The following is a 9,817-nucleotide window of genomic DNA, read 5'->3' as shown; positions in this document are numbered from 1 at the left end:
CTCGAGAACTGGTCTGAATACAACACAAGTTTGTAAGCTGATAGAATTTAATGCTATTTCCTCCTGTGTTTCACAAAATTGTCTATTTTTAACCAGAGCAATAGACTGTTGTTGTGGATAATTCATACCTCCTCAACAATCCTTTGCAGCAGTGCGGTGAGTCAAATGTCAAGCGATTGTTCAAGCAAGATTGACACTGTACTGAGTGCTTTGGTGTATCAGGAATCTCAAGCGTATTCAAACAAAAGTATTGTTTGCTACGCCCTATCCTTCGGAATTCTTCAAAATAACTTCTACAAAACCTCAATGGCCAAGTGTTCATCTGAAAATGTAAGATGACCCCTATAATCACCATTAAACAAAGTAAAAACATTGACCTCAGCAGCAAAAGTTAAATCTGCGAATATAAGTCGACCCCTGTCTTTTGGATGATGATTTGGGAAAGATCCTTGTCTTATAATCAGGTAAATATAGTATTAAGTGTTTCAACAATTGTGATTTATAAAGCTAAATAAAACGCTAGATTAAAAAACACAAAATCCCCCGAGATTTTATAAAACCTGCTGAGATTTCCCCAATTTTTCCATGTAAAATGTAATACTTAGAGAATTCCTTATTTTCCAAAAAAATTGCCTTCCTTGTTGAAGCACCTGTCTTTGGCACAGTACCAAATTTTGCAACATTATAGAAACTAGAGCACTGTGCAGCTTACAAGATGGTTGTTGGGGATATGAAATGAATTATGCAACAACTAATGATGCTCACTCAGTTTATTGCAAGTGCTTCAGATGTATGGTAAACATTGAATATTGATTTTTGTGTTGGTGTACATTGTAACTGTATTCAATCTTTAGTATGGATTGTAGTTGTATTCAATCTTTAGCAGGGACACCATTACACAAACACAGTGAATATTACACAATCGAGAGAGAGAGAGAGAGAGAGAGAGAGAGAGAGAGAGAGTGGGGAGATGGTGGACGTGGGGGCCCCTATGTCAAACCACAATATGTGCTCAGAGTTGTCACTTGGCAGTAGGGGGCACATGTGGAGCATGTAGACACAGGCTGAGAAGAAACTGATGACACCACACGCACAAAATACATTCCTCATCATTCCTATTACTAGCTCACGAGCTCATACCTCTGACAGAACAGCACCACATTTGTTTGTCTCCGATGACTCAAAAAATTCTAGTCTCCTGTCTTTGCTTCTAACAGTTGTTTGCATTCTACACACATGAAATAAATTACCTTCATGCATTTCTGATTATAATATCCCACTTTTTCCATGTTAGTTAGCATATTAATATTACCAAATGGCATACAATCTTATTCACAACTGCCTACAATGTCAATTGACTCAGCAATGGGAATTTTCTCAACTGTTCAAGTTTAACAAACAACGAAGATGTTAAGGAACCCTATGACTACTGGGAAATCCCTTATCAGCCATACATTATGATTATGGCTGCCGAAAAGAAACCATATATTTCTAGCCAACCTATTCCTGCTTGTATGCCACAGAATATCTTAACTTCATCTTAAAATAGTACAAATAAATACAAAATAACAGTTTGCAACACACATATATGTATATATATTCATCTTTTGTTTACAAAACAGTGAGTAAAACTGACAGGTTCATCTCACTAGATCTGCAGAATATAAAACTGCTGCACCACAGTGAAAAAAATTGTGTACATTTTCTATACAGAAACAATGTTCCTGAACAACAATTAAAAAATAATACAAAGCACCTGTACATGATGCACATTAACAAGACAAATAAATTCACAACTTCACAAGAATAACTATTTTGTCAGAGTGTGTGTGTGTGTGTGTGTGTGTGTGTGTGTGTGTGTGTGTGTGTGTTTGAGTGGGGTGGGGATGGGGCATAGTAAGAGAGGAAGGAAATAGTAGAAGGAGGAGAATATTGATACTGCTGAGAGATGTGGTGGAAGCATTGTGAAGCAGAGATCAACAGATCTCTCAAATGGAATGTCTTTCAAACTTAACACGCAAATAAACACACTGAAGACACTTGTGAATCAATTAGCATTACCAGATAATCAGACTGAGTTTTACATTTATGAGACATTTTTTAAAGAAATCATCTTCATAAAACATTATAACAGGTAACCCACAATAATACAAATTCTTGTTTCTTTTTTTTTTTTTGTATAATCAGTCCCCACAATGAATATATTAATGGAATGGATTAAAACATGATTCTGATGTTCATTTCTCATTGCTATTAGTATTTCTCATGACGGTAATAGTTGAATCAATTAGAACTGCGGCACACTTCTTCAGTAACACAGTATGAAAGATCTGGCCTTATGGAATGACGTATCAAATTGGAATGAATAGACATTTTTTATTATTATTATTACATTATTAGAACATAAGCAAAGAATTACTGAGAGCCATTAATTTTTCTTTTAAAAATTTGATGAGCACCATAATGCAGTTCTTCAAAAGTGCTGATGCTGCACATGTGCAACAATGAGTACTTATTCTTAAAAATGTTTGTGCCATCAATTAAGGTGTAGCCCATGTATCAAACTCATCCACAAATATCATTAAGTAGCAGGCAAAACACCACATTTAAAATATAACGAAGTTCACTGCTTGAGATGCAAAATGTGGCATGCAGTTATGTTAAATTAAAAACTTTCTTGTATTTCACACTTCTATGAAATTACGTAAGTGGTGGCTAACTTTCCTTTTGAACAGTTGGAAAGCTCTTCAGAATATGTTACACATATTTAAAAGTTAACCAAAACATTGTTTTTTAATGTATTTAAATTCTAATGTTAAAACGCTGTGAATACTATGTGGCCAAGTAGACACTATTAATTAAATCCTATTAAGCACTTAATAATCCATGTACACGATGTAGGAAACATTTACAGTAACTGTCAGTTTTAACTGCAGGTCGCAACAACATAGCGAAAATGGTGGGATTTTAAAAATGCAGTCATTTACATAAAACTTAATAGATTTAAACTTGAAAATATATTGATCCCTTAAAATCATTGCATGATTTTATCAATTGGCAATATATTTGGTACATAAATAATGTCCAAATGAAACAAAAATGCTTTTAAGTATAAAATCAAAATACAATGAAAGTATAATGGAATGACTGATTTTTTAAGAGAGACCTGCACTCTTAAAAACAAGAGTTCACTTTGCATTCCTTCAAGAGCACCATTTATAGACATCCCATTATAAATTCTACATAACAATGGAAACAGGTACTAGACAAGTGTATATCTGTAACAAAAAGTACTGAAGTTGTCTTCAGAACCTTAAAAATATCTCCTTTCCTATGTATTTACACAAGAATGGCTAGTTCAGTATCTATATTATAAACAGACATACAAAATGCAAGGCCAGCTTGGTCTGTTTGTTGCACTTCAAACAAATCATCCTATTATCCACATGAACTGATCAGACCTGAAACGAACAAACATCCACTTTTAACATTAGCATAATGAGAAAATTATTAAATATGCAACAATTAATGAACATACAAAACACTTCACAGCTACATGGGGGGGGGGGGGGGGGGCTTCAGTTAATTGCAAATGTATGTATATATCACTTTACTACACACTTCATTATGATAATTACATGGTGTTTCATTAGATGTTTGGAGGAAAAGATGCTACCTTAAGCATTCACATATTAAAAACATTGGTCTACAAGGAGATATGAGTATAATCAGTTTAGCACCAATGCAACCCAGAGTTACTGCAACTGTTTATACACTCTCTTAACAGTTGTTAAATGTGAAAGTAACCAAACTCAGTGCAACTGCAGCAACAGAGTATGAGATTCCCATGCTTTTATGTATCACTTTACATACAGCAACAATCCTGGCAAAGCAGTTCCAGTGAAGAGAAAATACCGCATCCAAATTATTGATGGCAATTCCACACCATCATACCAAAAGCACATTTTCTGGTCAACATATAAGGGTGTTCTCTCCTCCCTCAACAACCACCACCACCCCAGAAGCTCAAGTAAAGCACGCAGCATGAAACACAAGTAAAGGTGGCTCTTTAGACAGACACATGAGAGATGAACAACAACACTCAGCTGTACTTGTTGATGAGCCTCATTTTTAATGCTGACGGTAGTTTCATCTGACAAAGCAACCACTAACAATTTCAGCCACAGTGGAAAGCCCTTATCACCTACAGATACGGTGGGGTGGTAAATGAATAATAGATATTTTTAGCACAGTTCCATGTAGCTGGCCATGTACTGTCATATAAAATATAAAACCAACAGGAACTATGTTTCATCTTTGTAAGATAAGCCTATCTCCTTGCTGCGTATGATGACAGCAACTGGTGTGGCAGCCCAACTTGTTGGTTTTTGCACCAGAACATGTAATTCTGGCCACCTTGGCTTTCACTTTTAGCACATTTCTCTGATACTTTTGTGGAATGTTTCAATGCCACCCATTAACATGTGTTAACTTTTAAATGCTGGTAAAAAGGGTATATTGTTGAACTTAAAAAACCATACTTTCTTCAATATCTCAGTTTAAACAAAAGAGGATTTATCATGCAACCGAATTACATACACCTGTGCTTACTATCATTTTTTGAATATCTTGTTCTTATATCTTTAATCATTCCCAAAATAAATGGAGTGTTACATCTTATACAATTCACCCTGTAAACGCCTACTAGCTCCACAGATAATGGAGACTGAAAAAATGTAGGCCGAAATAAAAGATTATATTCAGCACATTAATGGAGATGAAAATTAAATTGTGATTAGGGGACTTGAATGTCACAGTAAGAGAAGAAAAAGTAGTAAAGGCAATCGGACCTGGGTAAGTTATAATAACAAAGGTTATTTAGTGCAAGAATGCAAAATCTCATAGTTGTAACACTGAACAAAAAGTTCTTTGATTTCAGTCCATGTAGAGTGATTAAAATTACGCAAGCTTTCAGCCCAGTGCTTCTTCGCCACTGTCACACTGTCAAGAGGTATGACTGTCAATGGGCTGCTGGTATGCCCTAATATAATAGCTGCCAGTAGCAATGTCATTGGTGTTCACACCTATCATCGTATATGGGTATATGTTGACATGGCTTTCAATGGGCCTGCTTGAATCGTACGATCAACAGATCCCACATCACCCTCTACTTAGGGTGTTATCGAAGATTTTTATTTCAGTGGTGTCTTTAATTACACAGCCCCAGATTAGAGCAAACCAAAACGGAGGTCCTGTCAAATTTTATCTGGTGACTGTTTTCTACAGAAGGCTCCGTTGAAATGATTTATTAGGGTAGTGTACGCAATAAAACATCTCATGCTCCTTCCTACAATGTTCCAAAGTGCATTCTTTTTGTCCAACATAAAACTGGCCATACTCTCAAGATATCTTGTTGACCCCAAGTGTTCTAATACCTGCTGCATCTTTTAACTGGTCTCAGCAATTGACAGATTTTTGTCAGGGGCCTGAAGATTGATTTTAGTTTGTGTCTTTTCAGTGGGTAGCTAAAACTGCATGACAGGCTATCAGCATCTGAAATCATTCTTGGATGATGCATCAAAGTTTGTAACACAGTATGCTTATGTACCAGGTGATGATGAGTGATGGCACCCACTAACAGATCAGTGTTGGTAAGCTACCTATGGATGCTGTGGTCAAGGCATCCATTTTGTTTGCAGCAGATGAGGATGTGGAGCAAGAACAGTGTATTATCTTTTTTCTACCTACATCACGAACTGGATGTTACTGTTAATGCCATTCCGGTGTTCCCAGAACTTGTCAACTTTCTCATACCCACAGGGTCCAATGACGAATATGTCATCAGTCTATTGAAAGAAAAAACTGGGCTCTAATGGCAAAGGCAACATCCTCAAATTTCTCCAAGAAGACGGAGCTAACAGCTTACCAAATGCAATGCCGAACACCTTATCATAAACTGGCTGTTGCACAGAAACTGAGAAGACATAAGAATGCGCCAAAACAGCTCGACCAACGTCACTCACAAAGAACTCTATACTAGATTAAAAGAGACTCTTATAGGCACATTCATAAACAGCACCACCACATTGAAACTAACCATAAGGTCACCCTCACCAACTCTAAGACTGTTAATTCAGCTGATAAAATCTACTGAGTTTGCAGTCTCACACATGTGGACCAAGGAGACTGGTCAAGTACTTTGCCAGCTTGTATGTTGGTGAACCAATGGTGGATATGATGACGTGCAATGGTGACCTGTCCTCGTGGATCCTCCATAAAGCATAAGCAGTTGGTGGTGTAGGTGCCTGTGGGAGACTATTTTTGGCCACACTGTTTTCCTCTTCATTATTGTCAATGCTGGGCCCCGTGGGAGTTTGCAGTAAGTATCTTTGTCCAGCACACAGATCTTCGTATCATAATCCACGTATTCCAAATTAATGTATGCACTGCCCTTGTCAGCAGGAAGAACCACAATCCTTTCATCATTTCGTAGTGCTAGCAGACTGCTGTGCTCAGTTCTGGCAATGATGGGTGCCGGTAACTTTGCGTCATGAGAATATGGCTCTTTTCATCCTAAATTTTGCTTGCTGTTTCATTTGGGAGCTTGCGGACTGCCTGTTCGATGCCACTTACTGTATCACACACAGGAATATCCCATGACAAAGATGCAAAATTAAGACCTTTCTTCTACTTCTACATGACTACTCTGCAACTCACAGTTAAGTTCCTGGCAGAGCGCTCTTTGAACCATCTTCTCTACTGTTCCACTCTCTAACAGCATATGGGAAAAATGAACACTTGAATCTTACTGTACAAGCTCTGATTTCTGTTATTTTATTATAATGATCATTTCTTCCTATGTAGGTTGAGGACTATAAAATAGTTTCACATTCAAAGGAGAAAAAGTTGGCGATTTAAAGTTCATGAAAAGATCTTGCCGCAGCAAGAAATCCCCCCCCCCCTTTTTTTTTAAATGAATGCCATGACAACTGGCATATCATATCCAGGACACTCTCATCCCTATTTCGTGATAATCCAAAATGTGCTGCCCTTCTTTGAACTTTCACGACGTCCTCCATCAATCCTATTTGGTCATGATCCCCTACAGCACAGTAATACTCTGGTAGAAGATGAACAAGAATAGTGTAGGCAGTCTCTTTAGTAGACCTGTTGCATCTTCTTCTACCTGTTTTGCCAGTAAAATGCAGTCTTTGGTTTGTCTTTGACGCAACATTATCTACATGATCATTTCAGCTTAAGTTAATCAAATTGCAATTCTTAAGTATTTAGTCAAATTGACGAGCCTTTAGATTTTTTTGATTTATCATCTAATCAAAATTTAACAGATTTCTTTTTGTACTCTTGTGGATGAAACCACACTTTTTCTCATTAGATGAGGTTTTTCCCCCACATTTGTCACTCAAAAAATACAGTGTCTTCTTATATTCGCATATTAAACTATTGCTGCTGAGGTCAACATTTTTACATTTTTTAGCATACTATATAGGGATAGTCTTACACTTTTAGGGGGTCGTCTTCCATGCAGAGACGAAGCTTTGGTTATTGCGTCCACGGTTATATTTATTTTGAAGTCTTCGGATGGGCAGGGCTCGGCAAATGTTATTCGTATTCCAACAGGTTCGAGATTTCCTAGTATGATGAAGCACTTGATACAACATGACAGTGCTCAAACAATCACATGACATTGACTCAGGGAGTGCTAATATAAGATACATGCGAGAAACTACCAGCCACTACAGCAGTCTATCACTCTAATTAAAATTTGACAATTCTGTGAAATGAAGGAGAAAACAGCATTAAATTCTATCTTCTTGTAAACTTTTATTGTATTCGAAAAGGTCTACGTTTCATGTTCTCAAACACTTTCTGGATACCATATATGTGCATCAATGCCACTTTTTAGTTAAACATAACTTTCAAAAACGGAAATGGTGTCCTCCAATAAACATTACTCGATCTTGAACACAGACCAATATTTAATTCGGACATGAAAATGATTTATTAAGTGGACTGCAAATGAGAAATTTGATTACTGTTCATGTACTAGAATTCCGGGTAAAAATGTTACCAGATTTATAACATGAAGACATTCTGTTGAAACAAGAAGGAAAATTAATCCACAAAGAAATGTCTAACAAAGGAAATAATTCACATTAAACTGACTGTAATTGTTATCGTGAGAATGAATCACAGCGACAAGACCATTGTGGAGATAGTACCAAGAAATGTCACTCGATCACGGGACATGCAAAAGTTCAAGAACGAGAATGAATCATGATTGGGATCTTTTATTACATATTAGTTGGTGTTGTTATATGTGACCTGCATACTAGAAGATAATGCAGTCTGTTTTTCACAGTTGCTCAAGCTCAGCCCTACGAAAAGGGAACAGTGACACCAGGTCGGCTTAGAGCTATGACGATTGCTGGGCAGGAAGTGGAGAGCGAACAGCAAATTTCATAGTGTTGCCAACTATGGGAACCTGTACCACACAATTTGTCTTTTTATGAACATCTACCACATTTAAACTGTGGTTTGCGGGAATCCATCTGTAGTCAGAATCAGACTGACTTTAAAACTGAACGCACACTCCACAGTAGTATTCATTTCTACAGGAGAAAATAAGTGTCTAGATGTGGGTCAGCTGTGTATGCCAATGAGAGTGCAGCAGGCAGGCAATATGTATGGAAGCAAGAGACTTGCAAACTCTCATGTCAGTATAGAAGAAAAATTTGATGTGTGTTTGGAAGAAAAGCAGCTGTTTTCTCAGGTCCCACCATAACGACAACCTCAGAAATAGCAACATATCCAGAAGAAACTGTCAAATATTTATGACAATGAAGACATAAATTTTGCAGCTGTTCCAGTAGGATGGTGATGATTACAAATGTGATACCACAGACTAATGGGTTAGTAAATAAAAAAAGGTAGAAAAGGAAACAATCTGAATAATTAATATAATCATTTCTTTTTGTTTATTTTATTTCTCCTAGTATTATCAAAATGCAGACAATCAATAAATAGCATAAGTTTGGAGATATATAATATTAACTTTTTGGCAGATACTTTATGTCAATAAAACAGCTTTTAACTCTAATTCACAAAATGTAAAAAATAAATTTTCCATGAAGCCTTTGGAAAAATGGGGCATCTTACATTCAGGATCGTCTTATACTCAGGTTAATAGGGTAACTGCATAGATTTACATGGATCAGAAACAGCAGAGGGCCTTTCTTGGGGAACACAGGATATCACTTCCGTTTTACTTTATTTTGCATCGATTACTACATAGCATGACATTTCTGAGAGGAAATAAGGGATTCAGTTGCAAAGCTGATGCAATACTCCCTAGACACCCACATTTGATTGGAAGTCTCTTGTGATAATTGGCATCAAAGGCTTCTGGAAATCTACAAATATAGAAGCAAATTGAGAGCCCTGTCAACAGCACTCATTACTTCTGGAAAGTAAAGACCTGTTTAGGTTTCTCAAGAATGATTTTTCTGTATCCCCACTGATTGTGTGACAAGAGACCATTACCTTCAAGGTAATTTATAAAGTCCGAGCGCAATATATGTTCCAATATCCAACTGAAAATTGAAATTAGTGATCTGGGTCTGTAATTCAGTGGATTACTATTTTCTTTCTTTAGTATTGATGTGACCTGTGCAACTGCCAGTTTTTTGATACAGATCTTTCAGTGGGTGAGCAGTTTTGTGTATGATTGCTAAATATGAGCTATTGGATCAGCATTCTCTGAAAGGAACCTTTATGGCATGCTACCTGGACTGGAAGA

General features: G+C 36.8%; 1 protein-coding gene across 1 annotated transcript in view; it reads right to left on the bottom strand.

The window, feature by feature from the left end:
• Positions 1–1,571: 1,571 nt before the first annotated feature.
• LOC126161676 (glutamate--cysteine ligase catalytic subunit) overlaps positions 1,572–9,817 on the bottom strand; it is a 109,081-nt gene continuing 100,835 nt past the window's right edge. Inside the window, exon 12 of the mRNA XM_049917682.1 lies at positions 1,572–3,461. Coding sequence (XP_049773639.1) covers positions 3,439–3,461 — 23 coding nt within the window. The 3' untranslated portion in view covers positions 1,572–3,438. The remainder of the gene's footprint in view (positions 3,462–9,817) is intronic.

The sequence above is a fragment of the Schistocerca cancellata genome, chromosome 2 (assembly GCF_023864275.1).
Source record: "Schistocerca cancellata isolate TAMUIC-IGC-003103 chromosome 2, iqSchCanc2.1, whole genome shotgun sequence".
Classification (NCBI taxonomy): Eukaryota; Metazoa; Arthropoda; class Insecta; order Orthoptera; family Acrididae; genus Schistocerca; species Schistocerca cancellata.
The sequence above is the reverse complement of the archived record's forward strand: the minus strand, read 5'-3'. Positions and strand labels throughout refer to the sequence as shown.